At 38.9% G+C, this 18,219-nt stretch overlaps 1 protein-coding gene across 1 annotated transcript in view; it reads right to left on the bottom strand.

The window, feature by feature from the left end:
• LOC144455458 (serine/threonine-protein kinase 32B-like) overlaps window positions 1-18,219 on the bottom strand; it is a 110,274-nt gene that overhangs the window by 36,948 nt on the left and 55,107 nt on the right. Inside the window, exon 2 of the mRNA XM_078148861.1 lies at window positions 9,862-9,917. Within this exon, the coding sequence (XP_078004987.1) occupies window positions 9,862-9,917 (56 nt within the window). The remainder of the gene's footprint in view (window positions 1-9,861; window positions 9,918-18,219) is intronic.

The raw sequence follows: 18,219 nt of genomic DNA, 5'->3' as shown, positions 1-18,219 counted from the left end.
AAGAAGGCAAAGTTTTATGGTTTACTCAAGGGTCTCACACTTGTGCATCACAAATACTTTCTTCAAGTAGAGAAGAAGGTGGTTGCTATGGCAAGAACCCAAATGAAATCAATAACATGAAATTGGCTATATTTTAAGTTAATAAAGGAAAAATTCTCCATCTTAGGAATTCTCTCAGCTTTTTGTACCTTTCTTTTGAATGTATTATGTTCTGCTTTAAGTCACAGTTGTCTGAATACATCTTTGTAGTAGAAGGCATAATGGACTTGGAAGAAGAAAGTTGGAGTTACTATGTAATTATACTCAAGGCATTTAACTGATCTGAGCTTCAAGGTTTTAATCTGAACAATAGAGATTAGAATACTTCCACTATCTACCTCACAACATTATTATGATCAGAACGTTTTGTGTATTACAAAGCTCCATGCCAACATGAACACTTACTTTTCCTGTATTATAAGCCCTTTTTGGACAGGGATCATGTTTCATTGTGCTTTAGATCTTCCCAAATCTTTGGCAGAGTGCTTTGCTCACAGTCAATACTAAGTGGCTTCTTATAGAACAAATGAATGAATGTGTAAAGCCAGAAGACCTATGTTCAAGAATGAGTTCTACCATTTCCTAGCTCTGTAACCTGAGGCAAATGACTTCCTCTCTTTGGGCTACAGTTTCCTCAGCTGGAAAATGAGAGTTGGACTAAATAATGTTTAAGTTCTTTTCCAGAACTATCATTCTGTAGCTTTATTTTTCTGACGTGTTTTCTACTAAATGGAAAGATGTACAGAGAACTGATTCCTTTGAACTTATAACAAATTGCTGCTAAGAGTAAAAAAGCTCAAACCGGGAAAAATGAGGTGGCAAATTCTCCATTTCTGAATGGAGCTATAATTTTTTCCCCACAAGAACATATGTCACACAAAGCCCTGAAATTTGCCAGGAGCCTGTCTAGCAATATTTCTAATGTGGTTGATGTCAGAATACTTCAATGTGTTCAGAGAATTTAATTGGATACAAGAACCCTATATGACTTGGTGCTATTGCTATATCCTGTCAGACTGTGTTTCACAAATTCACACTCTTTAGTATGAAACTAACAAAATACATTTACCTTTGGATATGAGTGAGAAGACCTGGATTCAAATTCTTCTTCTTCCATTTCCTATGTGTGATATTGGCTTAGGGACCTAGGAGTGGGGAACTTTTGGCCTAAAGGCCCCATGTGGCCCTCAAGGTCCTCATTTGACTGCATGGGCCTCGAGACCACAGGTTCCCCACCCCTGGTTAGTCACTTGGCCTCTCAAGGCTTGAATTTACTCCTTTGTAAATTAAGGAACTCTTTGCTAACATGAACATTCTTGGAATGTTAAAATTAGAATGTTCACTTTGTGAATGTTAAAACGTTAAAATTGGATCTCAGAACATAAATAAACTCTAGCTACAGAGGTAGCTCATTTACAGATGAGGAAACTGAGGTCCAGAAAGGTTAGGTAAAAACTTTTGAAGGACACATGCCTTTTTCACTCTTCCCTCCACCCAGTATCTAACACATAGAAACCACTTAGTAAACATTTGCTGAATTGAATTGCCTGAGGTCACTTTGGTAGAGATTAGTAAAACTGGGATTTGAATCATGACCTGCTGATTTCAACACAGCGTTCTTCTTTTCTGCCCTACAAGCCAGAAGAGTATGTCAAGGATGCCAGATCTAGGCTGAAGATTCTAAGAGAGTAGGATCAAGGGCACAGTGAGTTCAAAAGGGAAATAGAAGAGCAAACCAGATACTGTATAATAGGGTTCACCTCCCTACAGCTTCCTTCTGACAACCAAGCTAGTGCATGCTGACCGCAGCACCTTTTGGCTAATTAAAGTGGCTGCCTTGCTGTCAAGGAAAAAAATTAGATACCCTCAACCTGCTGCTACCCACAATAGAACATGACAGGTAGGGAACATTGTCAAGTATTAGGAAACACTGCTCATATGTGGCCATAAAACTGATTTCATAAGTAAAGCCCTATTCCTTAAGTTAATTTCTAAGAACTCTGTGAGATCATCCCAGGCAGTCTCATTTGTTTGATGATACAAGTGGTCCAAGAGTCTGTAAGTTGAATAAAAAGAACCTCAGGAGTGAGATTCTGAGAAGTAAGGCAGCTTATCCTGCCAGGGTAAGCCTAATTACAAGGTCACTGGTGTAGGAAAGAAAACCAAATGAAAATTGCAGTACTTCACACATACTCAATACCATTTTGTTGATAGAGTTCATCTTAAACATATCATTTTTAAAATGCTTTCTAAGACCAGGCCTGTGGAAAGTAATGTATTAAGGAAGAAAAACAGAAAACCTTTATATAAATCAGAATTAACACAGTAGCACAGTATCTGGAACATAGCAGGCATTATGTAAATACTTGTTCCCTCCTCTCTTACTCTCTCTGCCCCTCGCCCCACCACCACATGCTGCCTGGATGATCCTGGAAAAGTCATTTAAATTTTCAGTGACTCCAGACAAATCTCTTTATCACAAAACAATTTTGGACTGGTAAGGAGAATTCTTTTAATACAGGCTTCCTATATGGATAAAATCATAGGCCAGACAAAAAAGAAAAAAAGAAAATGTAGGTAATGAGTACATTTCTGAAATGATCGAAAAACAAACAGCGGGTTTGGCAAATTCTGTAATACAAGTCATCAGGTTTATACATGAATTTTCACAGAATATGGGATATAAATATGTGAAAATAGTTTTTATTATTTCTTTCAAAATGATAATGGGAAGACTGAGAGAGACATATAGTGGGATTTCCTTGGAAAATTAAAATTTGGTGGGGAATTGATTAGAGAAATGCAAATTAAAACAACTCTGAGGTAACATCTCACATCTATCAGATCGGCTAATATGACAGAAAGGAAAATGATGAATGTTGGAGAAGACGTGGGAAAATTGGAACACTAATGCATTGTTGGTGGAGTTGTGAACTAATCCATTCAGGAGAAATATTTGGAACTATGCCTAAGGGGCTATAAAACTGCATACTCGTTGATCCAGCAATAGCACTATTGGATCTGTATCCCAAAGAGATCACAAAAATGGGAAAAGGACCCACATGTACAAAAATATTTATAGCAGCTCTTTTGATGGTGGCCAAAAATTGGAAATTATGGGGACGTCATCAAATGGCTGAACAAGTTGTGGTATATGAATGTAATGGAATACCACTGTGCTATAAGAAATGATGAGCAGGCAGATTTCAGAAAAACCTGGTAAGACTTACATGAACTGATGCTGAGTGAAGTGAGCAGAACCAGGAGAACATGGTACACAGTAACAGCCACACTGAGTTATGATTAACTTTGATAGAGTTAGCTCTTCTCAGGTGATCTTCGATAATTTCAAAAGACTCATGTCAGAAAGTGCTATTTTCATCCAGAGAAAGAACCAAGGAATCTGAATGCATATCCAAGCACACTATTTTCACTTTCTTTTTGTTTCTTGTTTTTTTTTCTTTCTTGTGGTTTTTCCGTTTTGTTCTGATTGTTCTTTCAAAACATGACTAATGTGAAAATATGTTTAATATAATTATACATGTATGACCTATATCAAATTACTGGCCATCTTAGGGAGGGGGAAGGAAGGGAGAACAAAAAATGGAACTCAAAATCTTATAAAAGTGAATGTTGAAAACTGTCTTTACATGTAATTGGAAAAAATACTATGAAGTGGGAAAAAATAAAACAAAATGAAGAGAAATTCTGGTTTTGAAGGAAAAAAAGAATTTAATGGGGAAATAGTGTGGTACAATAGGAAAAAAAGTGTTTTAGAGTCAGAGAACCTTGAATCCTGAATCTGCTACTTTCAATAGGACCTTAGGAAACTAATTTAACCTTTCTAGGTCTCAATTCCTTATTTTTAGAATAAGGATAAAAGAAGATGGCATCTAAGTCCCTTTCACCTCTATCTTTGCCATTCCATAGCTAGGAAATTTGGATTAAAAGGGATGTTAGCTTACATGAGATTCAAATCATGGAGAGATAAAGCAAAGTGAGTGAACTATGGACCAATATATTTGGTAGATATTGGTATGTAAAGGCAAATTAAGTGAAACACTGGGATAATGAAACAAACATCAATACATTCAGAAAATGTCCTACTATGTGCCAGATACTGTGCTAAGTGCTTTACAAATATTATCTCATTTGATAATAAACAGGACTTGAACCCAAGTCCAAAGCTGGCTTCCTCTCCACTGTGTCAGGTTGTCTTTCCAGCATGCTTCAATAGAATTTTTTTAAAAATCGCTCTCCTCTGTGAGCAAAGGTCAAAAGTCTTCCCTGCATCAGATAACAAATAATAATCACAACCCACATTTCTGCAGCAATTTAAGGCTTATAAAGCACATGGCCCCCAACAATTGGTATAGCGTAGTGGACAGAGGGACGGGTCTGGAGCCAGACAACCTGGATTTGATTTCCAACTCTGCTACTTACTGATCGTGAGGCCTTTTCAGTGTCCTGACCCATACCAATAACAGTCTTAAATTCTGTAAAAGACAACTGGGAAACATCCTTGAAGTTCTTTGGACCTCAGTTTTCTCATTTATAAAATGAAGGAGTTGGATTAGATGACCACTAAAGCTCCTTCTAAATATGAATCTGTGGGGGCAGCCAGGTGGCGCAGTGGATAGAGCACTGGCCCTGGAGTCAGGAGGACCTGAGTTCAAATCCAGCCTCAGACACATAATACTTCCTAGCTGTGTGATTCTGGCCAAGTCACTTAACCCCAATTGCCTCACTAAAAAAAAAAAAAATCTGTGATCCTGTAAGGTAAGTAGTATATGTATTTTTATCCTATGTTATTGATAAGGAAATTGAAATCCCAAGAGGCTATGTTTTGCTCATGTGATTTAAGGAGTAAAGGTAGATTATGATCAGAAAGGGGCAGCTACAAAGATTTCCTAGTATTCAGTCACTGTATTTTATTACCATACCATCCATACTCTTCCTATGTCTATTGAGAAGCCACCTATCTTGGTGTGTGCCCAGATATGCAAGGCAATAAGTTCAACTGATCCAGGACCCTCTAAAGAAAGTAGACAGGAATACATAGTGAAATACTGTTCTCACAGGAAACATTCTGACTGGGAAGCCACACAGAAGATTCCTATGCTGGATAAAGGGTTGAACTAGATGGTTTTCAAAGTACCTTCAAATCTAAGATTCTATGACTTACATAGTATTCAAGGACTTTTCTCTTGATTTACAATAACAATTCCCATCACTATGGATCTTGAAGGTTTACAGGTATTTTCTCTACAACAACTTGGAGGGGGGTATGGAACCAAGATGGAAGAGTAAGGACAGGAACTCACCTGAGTTTTTCCCCAAACTCCTCCAAATACCTTTAAAAATGACTCTAAACAAATTTTAGAGAAACAGAACCCACAAAAGGACAGAATGAAACAAATTTCCAGCCCAGAGCAACCTAGAAGGTCAACAGGAAAGGTCTGTTGCACCAGACTGAGAGAGGACCACAGCCCAGTGGAGGCCACACCAGCACAGACCAGGCCCCAGCAAACCAAGAGCAGGCCTCAGGGAACTGAATCACTGGCAGCAGTGGCAGTTTCCAGACTTCTTAGTCCACACATGCCAAAAACAACTGAGAAGGTCAGCAGGAAAGATCTGTTGGACCTGAGTGAGGGAGAAGCATAGCCCAGTGCAGGCCTCACGAGCACAATGCCAGCCCTAGCAAACCAGGAACAGGCCTTCGGAGCGATGGAGTCAGCAGAGTCATTTGACAGCAGCAGTGGTAGTGGCTGCTTCTGGAGCTCTCAGCTCACAGATAGTAAGAGGATCAAACAACTGGTCAGAAGGAGATTACAGGGGTCTCCTTGAGAGCACCAAGACAGGCCTCTGTTGCTTTGCCCATACTTGGGTCTGGATTGCAGTCCTAGGTGCCAGTCCAGGGGCAAAGAGGAGCACTAGCATAGCAGAGCTTATGGCAGCAGTGCAGAGGAAACCTTACTCACAGTTCCAGGGCAGAAAAGAGTGCTTGTGGTCACTCACAGACCAGAGCACAGGCCAGGAAAGGAGTAAACAGCACCTCACCCTTATCATACCACCGTGGAAGAACTGAAAACTTACAGGTCCCTAGAAGTATCTCTGAAAACAGGTACACAAAACCCCTGAAAGTTGGGACAGTTCACCCTTCACACTGGAAGCAAAGCCCTTAACTCTTGACAAAGAGTTAAAAAGTCAAATAATAGACTGGTAAAATGAACAAACAATGGCGAAAAGCTCAAACCTTAGAAATTTACTTTGGTGACAAGGAAGATCAAAACATACACTCAAAAGAAAACAACAAAGTCAAAGCTCCTACATCCGAAGCATCGAAGAAAAAAATATGAAGTGCTCTCCAGCCATGGAAGAGCTCAAAAAAAAAAAATTTGAAAATCGAGTAAGAAGAGTAGAGGAAAAATTGAGAAGAGAAATGAGAGTGATGCAAGAAAATCATGAAAAATGAGTCAACAGCTTGGTAAAGGAGACTCCAAAAAATACTGAAGAAAACAACACCTTAAAAAATAGACTAGACCAAATAGCAAAAGAGGTCCAAAAAGCTAATGAGAAGAATGCCTTAAAAAGCAGAATTAGCCAAATGGAAAAAGAGGTCTAAAAGCTCACTGAAGGAAACAACACCTTAAAAATTAGAATGGAGCAAAGGGAAGCTAATCACTCTATAAGAAATCAAGAAATTTTAAAACAAAACCAAAAGAATGAAAAAGTACAAGACAATGTGAAATATCTCATTGGAAAAAGAACTGACCTGGAAACAGATCCAGAAGAGACAATTTTAAAATTATTGGACTACCTGAAAGCCATGATCAGACAGAGAAAGAGAGAGAGAGAGAGAGAGACAGAGAGAGAGAGAGACAGAGAGAGACAGAGAGAGACAGAGAGAGAGAGAGACAGAGAGAGACAGAGAGAGAGAGAGAGAGAGAGAGAGAGAGAGAGAGAGCTTAGACATCATCTTTCAAGAAATTATCAAGGATAGACTTAGCTCTTCTCAGCAATGCGAGGATCTAAGACATCTCCGAAAGTGTCATGTTGGAAAATGCTATCCACACCCAGAGAAAGAACTATGGAGTTCGAATGTAGATCAAAGCATACTGTTTGGTCTTTTTTTTTCTTCTGTTTTATTTTGTTTCTGCTTTCTTGTTTCTTCTTCTTCTTTTGCCTTCTATTGTTTCTAATTCTTCTTTACAACATGACCAATGTGAAAATGTGTTTAATAGGAATGTATATGTAAAGCCTATATCAGATTGCATGCCATCTTGGGAAGGGAGGTGGGGAGGGAGAGGGAGAAAATTTAAAACTCAAAAGCTTGTGGAAGTGAATATTAAAAACTAAAAATAAATTAATAACAAAAAAGAAAGTATCAAGCAAAACTGCCCTAATGTTCTAGAACCAGAGAGTAAAATAGAAATTGAAAAAAATCCACCAATCACCTCCTGAAAGAGATCCCAAAAGGAAAAATCCCAGGAGTATTATAGCCAAATTCCAGAGTTCCCAGGTCAAGGAGAAAATATTGCAAGCAGCCAGAAAGAAACAATTCAAGTATTGTGGAACCACAATCAGACTAGCACGAGATTTAGCAGCTTCTACATTAAAGGAACAGAGGGCTTGGAATATGATATTCCAGATGTCAAAGGAGCTAGGATTAAAACCAAGAATCACCTACCCAGCAAAACTGAGTATAATCCATGAGGGGAAAACATTGATATTCAATGAAATAGAGGACTTCCATGCATTCTTGAGAAAAGACCAGAGCTGAATAGAAAATTTGACTTTCAAAGACTCAAGATAAGTATAAAAAGGTAAAAAGAAAAGAGAAATCATAAGAGATTTATTAAACTTCACATTCCTACATGGAAAGATGATATCTGCAATCCATAAGACCTTTCTTATTATTAGGGTAGCTAGAATGAGTATATATAGACAGAGGGGCACAGGTGTGAGTTGAATATGAAGAAATGATATCTAAAAAATAAAATTAAGGGATGAGAGAAGCATGTACTTGGAGAAAGAGAAAGGGAGAGGTAGAATGGAGTAAATTATCTCACATGAAAGAGGCAAGAAAAAGCTTTTACAGTGGAGGGGAAGAGGGGGGAGGTGAGAGGGAATGAGTGAACCTTACTCTCATCAGAATTGGCTTAAAGAGGGAATAACAAACACATTCAATTAGGTATAGAAATCTATCTTACCCTACAGGAAAGTAGGGGGGAAGGGGAAGAGAGCAGGGGAGATAATAGAAGGGAGGGCAGATTGGGGGAGGGGGTAATCAGAAGCAAACATTTTTGAGGAGAGACAGGGTGAAAGGAGAGAATAGAATAAATGGGGGGGTGGATATGATGGAGGAAAATATAGTCAGTCTTTTACAACATGGCCATTGTGGAAGTGTTTTGCATGACTACACATGTATAACCTATATTGAATTGCTTGCTTTCTCAACAAGGTGGGGTGGGGAGGGAAGAAAGGAGAGAATTTGGAACTCAAAATTTTTAAAATGAATGTTAAAAATTGGATTTTATATGTAACTGGGTAAAAAGTAAGATACCCAATAAAAAGTAAAAAAAAAACAACCTGGTGAGATAGGTGATACAATTATGATTATACCAACTTCACAGATGAGTAAACTGAGACTTTGAGACAACTTACATGAGTTGTCTGAGATGATAGTGGTAGTAAGTGTCAGAGCCAGTACATCAACCCAGGACTCCTAAGTTCAGAAGCTTCCTCCAATGACTATTACACACTGCCTCATGTCTTGACCAAATCATTTGGCAATTCATTATTCTACTTGTGTTTGGGTGTTCACAAGGACAAAATTTGAAGTTGTTCATTCAATATTCACCAGTGACACATGTTTTTTAAGTTACTTTTTGACACTGAAGGTGAGGATCTTACCATATCTGTTTTACTGTTTTAGTTTTACGTGCAGTTAAATAAATATGTGCGCATCATGAGAGTTTTCAAAATCAGAAAAAAAAATCAGATATCGAATTTAAATGCACACATTTCAAAGCTGATTAAGCTGCTTCTGTTCAGTTCCTTGGGTTGCACACATTGATTTCATCCCATAAGGACCTGCATTTTCATTCCATATGGAAAAATTCTGAACAAGTAACAACAGAGCTGACTAAATTGTAAGCTCCCTGAAGGCTCCCTAAGGTCAGGAACTGGGCTTTTGTTGTAAACTTTATGCAATAAATGGTTGCTGAGCTGAAATTGAATTGAGTTTGAGCCTTCCCAAGTGCCTAACACAATGCTCTATGCATTAAAGATGCTGAATTATTGGATGGAGCCCTTGGGGACAAAGTACCAGCATTTCTATCTTTAATTATGATACTTCCCCTCTACCTCCACTGTCGTCTTCCCCCCCCTAATTCTGGTAGAATTTCACTGGAGAACAGACAAAGATCCCAGGTCTTAGTTGTCCAGATAAGATGATTCAAACAAAGTCAGGTTTTACATGCTGCCTTTTTTTCTGATGATTGCTTCTGAATTATTTTTGCTTTTTTCCCTTTTCCCTCTTTAGTCCTTGATGGAAGAAATTCCATTAGCAGTCTCAAGTTATCACAAAGAGAATCCACTGTTAGCCAGTCCTTCTGCAGTGATTTAATTGAGGGAACAAAGTTATCCAGCATCCAGAGGAAGCCATTCAGACCTGCCTCCTTGATCCAAACCAGCAAAACCACCTTCCCTTGTCTAGTGGAAAATTCACAGATCACATCAGTCAACACCCACAAATGCCTGTGACTACAGCCCCATGGGCCATTTGCTTGAATTGCCACAAAAATCCATTATTCTTACCTTTCCAAAGCTTCCTTTGCCAATGGCCCGCAATATTTGAAAATGGTCAAAATTAACTGCAAGAGAAGATAGAAAAATGAAATTACACATCAGAATTACAGATCCAACTTCCTTATCTGCAGGGCTTAATAGCATTCACTCTTAATAGCACCTTATAACTGGCATTAAACTGAACAGCAAAGTAAGCTCATTCTAAAAAACGTCTGGTTTGCACTTAGTAATCTAAGGTACTTACCAGTCTATTACACTTTCTCTTCAATTCATATACTTGGTAATTTAACCCCAGAAGTACAAGTATTCAATTGCTTCTAACCATTTCTAAATAAAAATATTCATCCCAACTTTTCAGTTTCTAGAAAAATAATGAAAAATTTTTTATCTTTTTTATTTTTTATTATTCTAAACTTGACAAACACCAACATGAGCCTTTACATATAAAAAGAAGAGAAGAAAGAGGATAGTATATGAAAGCACAAATTCTTTCGATTTAGCTTTAATATGTAATAAACTTAATTGCTTCATTGATGCTATTTTTGACATTGTTATCATTAGAACGTTTTGCCCATCCCTCTTCAAATTCTCCTATTCATGTACAAAAAAATAATACTCATAGCAATAAAGATTGAATGAAATAAATCCCCATATTGGCCATGTCCAAAAATATACAACTCATCCTCCACTTTATCACCTCCATGTCAGGAAGTGAGAAGCACACATCATCACTGGTCCATTGGAGTCACTGTTTCAAACTGAATTTATCAGTGAGCAGCTAGGTGGCACAGTGAATAAAGCACTGGGTGGAGAATTAGGAAGACTCTTCTTCCTCATTTCAAATCTGGCCTCAGACACTTACTAGATGTGTGACCCTGAGCAAATCACTTAACCTTACTTATCTCAGTTCCTTCTCTGTGAAATGAATTGGAGTGAAAAAAAAAAAGACTAACCAGTCCAGTATCTTTGCCAAGAAAACCCCAAATGGAGGTCATGAAGAGTCGGAAATGACTGAATAATAACAACAGAAGCCACTTAAAGTTGCTTCTGGTTACAGTGTTGTGGTCATCGTATAAATCATCCTCCTGGTTCTACTCACTTTACTTTTCCTGAGTTCACACAAGCCTTTCCAGTCTGCAGGTTTCTCTAAAGCTGTCCCTTTCATCTTTTCTGGCAGCACATGGCTATTCCATTATTTTCAAATCCCTTAATTTGCTCAGCCATTTTCCAACTGGTGGATGCTCCCTTAGTTTCCAATCCTTGAGCAAAAACTTTCCATCAACATTCACTTCTTCAGTCAACAATTCATCACAATGATGAGCTCTGCACATGCTATTTGTTAAAGGTTATTTGAATCAATCTGTTTATTATAAAATCAAGAAAGTAGAGAACACTATTAGCTGGAGGGATTCTCTTCAAGACCTGAGCAGTAGCCTTGAAGGAAGGTAAGGTTTCTGAAAGGAGAAGAGAAAGAATATTATAGGCAAGGGTTTGGCCTGTATAGCTCTAACTACGGTGAAAACAGCTGGCACCTTGCTCCAGGTGCTAACACCCAGGTTGGCATCTAGGTGGTGCAGTGGATAGGGCACTGGGGTTAAAGTCAAGAAAACCTGAGTTCAAATCCAGCCTCAGACATTTACTAGCTGTGTGATCTTGGGCAAGTCACTTAAGCACTATCTGTCTCAGTTTCCTAATCTGGGAAATGAGGATAATAATAGTATTTATTTCACAGAGATATGAATATCAAATGAAATAAAATTTGCAAAGTGCAGAATCTGGCACATAGAAAGCATTTAATGTATGCTTGTTTCCCTTGCTTTCCCTGTAGCCCACAATCCTGTACCTCCCAGTCCACTGTCTGTGACCTTTTATAAAGGTTAAGAGAGGAAGGAAGAAGTCCCGAGAGACTGTAGGCGTGATATCATAAGCCGGTAGAGATCTAGGGAGGGAAAATGATGAACATCTCCCTCTTCTGCACCCATAGTTGGACTGCACTCTCTCACTCAACAGAATTTGTCTCAAATGCCAGAATGCCTAATTATAGATCTAATGCTTATGAGAAAACAGAGAGGCAGGACAGATCAGATCTGAGCTGGAGCATGATGTAGAGAAGCAACGGATGGAAATATGATTAGAAAGGTGGGTTTTAATGAGACTGTGAAAGGCTTTCAACAAGGAGTCTATATTTTGGCCTATAAGCCAAACATATTTTGAATTTTCAACACCAGCATATGTGGTGTTCAGGAGAAAGCAGCTTGAGAAAGGTGAGGACAAATAATACCCTAGATGGAGCCCATGTGTCCCTAAAGAGGGCACCCCCCATATTCCAGGGGAGTTACAACTGGGGAATGACAAAATATTTGCTTTGAAAAACCTGTCCCCTGCACTCCCTTGTTAAAGTCCTTGTCATGGAAAGGAATACAGTACTTGGGTTTTTTTTTTCCTTTTTAACCATTCATCACAGTGAGATACAAAATGGGCATTTGAGAAGCTGCCATCTGGAAAAGCAAGAGAGCAGCTTTACTCTTTATACTTCTGTTCAAGGGCTTAATTATAGGTTATTTTTAATTATAGGTTATACTTAAGTGCTGTTAGCAACAAAAATTGTGTGGATTTTATCTCTGGACTGCAATTACTTAAAACCTTTAATGACCCCACCATCATCCACAATATAAATTGATTTCCATTCAATACAATACACATGCATTAAAGATAGATGAGACATTTATTAGATAGATAAAATGTTTATTAAGCACTTACTATGTATCAGGAACTGTGCTAAGCACCAAATATACAAATATAAGCAAGCGAGACAGCACCTCCCCTCAAGAAGGTTACATTCTTATGGAGGAAGACAGCCCACAAAGGGAGCTAGAAATTGGGAAGAGAGGAAGAGAGTAAAGGAAAGGAGGTAGATGGAGAGGCAGAATCTAGAGAGTGTCTGTGCAGGAGTGAATTAAAGCATGGCTGAGGGCCTTCCTAGAATGTGATACCAGGGAGGGTGTCACCAATCAGGAGAGGAGGGGTTAAGGGAGGAGGCTTCTCCAGGCTGGCAAAGCAGAAAGGAAGAAGGAGGAGAATTCCACAGTCTGTGCAAGAAGCATGACTGGAATCCATTCTAAAATGGAGGTCCTGAGAAAGTAGCCACCCATAAGGAGAGGAGAGACTGCTATGTGCAAAGCACTGTAATAGGTACTTAAAAATATCAAGACAAATATGAAAACATTTCTTGCCCTCAAGGAGCTTACATTCTCCTGGTAGAAAAAGACCAAACTCCTCAGCCTGGCATTCAAATCTCCACCCTAGATATTCAACTTTTACTCTTGCCATGCTCCAATATGCATCCCTCCATTGCCTCCATGCCAGTCTCCTAAATGTCACTCACAGTATGATTATTTCTGCTCCAGGCCTTGCTCATAGATGAAGGCCTTACTTCCTCTTCCCTTATCTAAATCCTACCCATTCTCCAAAATCCAGCTCAAGTCCTCCCTTCTCCTTGAAGCCTCCCATGACTTCTCTCTCTAATCTAGCCTATATTGAACTAATTTTTCTCTGACTTTATAGCATTGAGATTGTACTACCCATTGGGATACGTAATCATATCCTTCACTGATAGGTTGTTTAAGTATTTCAGGTGCCAGTTTTATCTCCTTCTCAACTGGATTATAATGTAATCTCTGTAAATGTGATTGTCCTTCTATCTCTCCCAAAATCCAAAACCCCTCCTTTGATTTTATGAGTCTCACCTTTCTTGCTGCTGTTATTTTACAGACTATTCTTCCTTTTGCCTATTACCCCCAAGTTGCTTTCTTAGAACATACTACATCTATAATCTTCCATCCTGGAAGCTTCCAGCTTTGTTAATTAGTGTATCCCTTAGAGACCCTTGTCCTCTCGTGCCCTCTCCCATTTCCCTGTGCATCTCTGTCGCGTGGGATAACCTAAGGCTTCCCAAACTAAACAGAAGAAAGAAACAAAATCCTGGCACAAACTGGATGATAGGTCAGGAGGGTGCTTTTTACTGGATAATTTATTCCCTCACTCCTTCTGACATCACCTAAGATCATCTCATTTGAGGTCTGGATACCTTGGATTCTGTCTCTTTTGAAGGTCTAATATCTCTTTCATATCTGCTTATAAGATAAATATATCTCACTCCCTCTACCCTTGTACATACCCTTGAGCCCTCGGGTATCTCAAGCCAGGCTGCAAGCCTTTCTTGATGTCAGTCAATAGTCAAAAAAATGTTATTAAGCACCTACTATGTGACGGGCACTAAGCTAAGCACTAAAAATATAAATACAAGAAAAAAGAGCATCAGGTAATTAGGTTGACAGTTGTAGATGGGATGTATAATTTCTATAATATTAAATGCCTTCTTTCTTGTATTGTTCTATGCAGATTACAAAATGAAGTATTCTTGTCCAGATCCATAGTAATGCCAATGCAGCAAAAAGATGAGAAGGCATGGTTAGCATGGAATTACCATATGTTCTCTTCAGCTGAGAAACGGTGTAAAACAAAGAATGATTTTGCTGATACTTTGCATTACTCCTTCCAAGTTGTTTTGCTTGGCCTAGTCAGTGCCAACATCCTTTCCAGTGCCATCCAACTCTCAATTCCCATGAGTAAACTAGAACTTTCATTATTAGGTGGAGAGGGTGGGGAGTGGACCCTACCTCCCACCTCCCCAGCTTTAGTAGGATCCAGGTCCAGGCCCAGCTCTAGTACCTGGAAGCCTATGATTGGATGCCTTCTACCTCTTACCCTCCAGAGTCTATTTCAGGATAGGGAGTATAAAGCCACCTCCTGGGGGCAGCTAGGTGGCACAGTGAATAGAGCACCAGCCCTTAGTCAGGAGTACCTGAGTTCAAATGTGGTCTCAGACCAAACACTAGACACTTACTAGCTGTGTGACCCTGGGCAAGTCACTTAACCCCAACTGCCTTAAAAAAAGAAAAAAAAGCCACCTCCTAACTTGGCCCCCACAGGTCTACTTATTCCTGCATGTTGAGATGAAAACTTTAGAGGGACCTCAGACAGTCTAATCATGTGCATTCTTCAACAGACTTCTCTTGAAAAACCGATAATCTGCCTAGATTCAATCTTCAGTGGTCCCATCCTCCTATTCCTGTTTCATCCCAATGATTTTGAATCAATATATAATTTCCAATCTGCATCATCAAATGTCTGTTCCCTTACTGCTATCTACCTCTACCCTACCCCTCAAATTGTCTCATTCCATACCTATCCATTCCTTCCACTGTGCCCTCTAGAATGCCTGTTCTCCTACTAAGCAATTTCCTTTCATCTTAAGCCTTTTCCTTTCTCATGCTTCTCTCTTGTCTCTTACCGAGACCTGGCTCCCTCTTGATGACTCCACTTCCCTTATGACTCTTTCCAGTACTGGCAATACATTCTCTCATAAGTTCTTCTTCTCCCTCCAACTCAATAGTCATGGCAGAGCAGTTGAAATACTCCTTGCTCTCATCATCACTTCTAGATTCAGCCTTTACCACCATCATTCAGCAACCTCTCCTTCTTTGAGATTCATACTGTTGAAATTTGTCAACCAATTTATATCCTGGTGACTCTTATCTATCAGCCCTTAGGATGTCCTCCATTTTTCAGTGGCTTCAGTTCCTGGATCATTGTTTTTGTTTTCCTTCCCAGCTCCTTCCTTCATATTAGGGGACTTCAACAGGCAGTATGATGTTTCTTCAACTATTCTAACTCTCCAGTTCCTCAGTCTTTTCATTCCATGACCTACTCCTCCACTCTACCTCAGCTACATGTTGAGGTATTTACAGATCTTTTTTATCATCCACAAGTGTTCCATTGTTTACAAACTCCAAAATACTTTTATCTGTTCATAAGCTTTTATCATTTTACCTTGTCCTATGCCTTGTTGCCCCCACACTTTATTCATCCTCACTATGACCTCCATTCAGTTCACTCCTCTGTTCTTTCTCAAGTCATCACCTCTGAACTGTCCACACTCTCCACTCTCCCCTATACTGATACCTTTTGTTATCCAACTCACCTGTACACGATGCTCTACTTTCGAACCCCTTGCCCCTTATTCTATTGCCAATCATACCTTACCAAGCCCCAACCCTGGATCTCTCCCACTATCCACCTCCTTCACACCTATTTGAATGCTACTGATTGGAACTAGAGGAGATGACGTAGTGAGGCTGCCTCAGCCTGCTATAAATTTGTGTTTAATTCCAACTGGATACTCATTACAACGAGGAGAACATTTCATTCCTCCTTAATTGATTCCCTATTCTGCTCTCTAGAGTGGCTGTTTCAAACTTTCTTGTCTAGTCTTAAGCCCCCCTACATCCTTGTATCCATTCTTTCAACTGAGACCACTGAGGCATTCAATAGAGCTTCTACTTTTCCCCTCCTTATCATCTCATATCATCATTCAGACATTTTCTCCAACTCTGATCTTAGAAGAAGATGTGGCCCTTCTCCTTGCCAAAGTCACTTGCATATAACCTTGGCCCCATCCACTCACATCTTCTCTAAGAGATTGTTCCTACTACTATCTCACTTATATTCAATCTCACTCTATAAAATGGATCTTCTGCTGCTTACAAACATTCCCATGTCTCCCTCATTCTTCATGACATTCTCACTAGATACCACTCTATATCTTTCTTACCCTTTGTGGAGTAGGAAGCCATAAAACTGTCTAAACTCAAAGCCTCCACTTACTTGCTTCTCATGCTCTTTAAATCTCTGCAAAATTGCTTCTGACCTCATCATTCAATTAAAATGGTTCTCCCCAAAGTTACCAATAATTTTTTAATTGTTAAATCTAATGGTATTTTCTCAGTCCTTATCTTTCTTGAAGTCTCTGCAGCCTTTGACACTGTCTCTTCCTCTCTTCTGAGTACTCACTCCTCTTGATGTTTTCATGACGCTGCTCTCTTCTACTACTTCTCTGACCTGCGTGATCCCTCTTTCACAGTTTCTTTTACTGGAATTTCATCAGGGGCCTGCCTACTCTACTCCCCTCCAGGCATTATAGAATTCAGCAACATTTGTTCCTTACACTAGGTACTCTGTCTCCTATCTTCATGTTCTTTAACTGACTGGCTGTCCCCCATACAGGAAATGTTTTCCCATCTGATGTTGGTTTTTCCACCTTTCTTCAAGGCTCAGTTAAAATCCCTCTTTCTGTGGAAGGCCTTTTGGGGTCTCCCTAGCTACTACTGCCTTCCCCTCTGAGATTATCATTTGCTTCAACATTGCAATTTCAAGGATTTCTTACATACATATTGGAGTATCACCTTGATTGTGAAATGTGCCCTTGAATATGATAGATGCTAAATAAAAGTTTGTTGAACTGCATTTATAATAAAGCCTTCCAGACTACCTCTTGACTGAATTGAATTTGGTAACTACAAAGAAAAAGACAAAGCCAATGAGACTACAAAAACTTTTTAAAAATAAATATTTACTAAGTACCTGACACATGCAGGGTACTCTGCTAGGTTTGGAGTTACAAAGATAAAAATGGTATGTGTTTTAGAAATTAAAATAGCTTCTAATATGAATGTTTCCTTTAACAAGCAGGTAGAGTGTTCTTACTAATGAGATCAGCAAAACACAAGGCATGCACACACTCCAAGCATGGCTCATTGCCCCAAAGAGGAATGCTTTCCAGAATTTCAAGTAGTTCATGATTTCAGAGTCTGCTGGTACATTAGAAAAATAGAAACTTTCTCTTCCAGGAAATAACTTAACTACTTCAAAAACATGTCATCATAGATTCTTTAACAATGTAGATTTTAAACTTTTATTAACTTAAACATCTTTATAAATATCAATGGAAATACAACCTCAAACTCATCTGTAACTAAAAATATCTGAGACTATGCAGAATGGCTCCAGAAGCATAAAAAATTGTCTTGTTTGGTATTGAAAAATGAACTTTTATAAGCTCAGAAGGTTGATACATCTCACTAAAAACTTCAAATTTGAATTATTCATTCAAACGTATGCGGTTCACACAGGAAATTTCAAACATCAATCAATGGACAGGAGAATATTTTGGATAGTACCTAAAATACAAGCATCTGAAAAGATGTCTGCTTTGAATCAACAGGTTTTTTTGTGTGCATCCATCTGTATGTGTATTTGTATGTCAGAATTATAGAAAAATTAAGATGAGATATGGAAACAAATAGATAATCACAGGTTACAGTTCCTAGTTCCAAGTTCATCACAGATTGGATATTTGACTTAAAGGAAGTCACTTCCCTATCCTGTTTCCTCATTAGTAAAATGGAAGACTTAACTAGATGGTCTCTACAACACTTTCAGATTCTAAGACTCTATAATTCCGAAGAA

Source organism: Phascolarctos cinereus, unplaced genomic scaffold (assembly GCF_003287225.1).
Source record: "Phascolarctos cinereus isolate Bilbo 61053 unplaced genomic scaffold, phaCin_HiC Scaffold_9;HRSCAF=440, whole genome shotgun sequence".
NCBI classification, from domain to species: domain Eukaryota; kingdom Metazoa; phylum Chordata; class Mammalia; order Diprotodontia; family Phascolarctidae; genus Phascolarctos; species Phascolarctos cinereus.
Note: the sequence above shows the minus strand (reverse complement) of the source record. Positions and strands in the feature narration are given on the sequence as shown.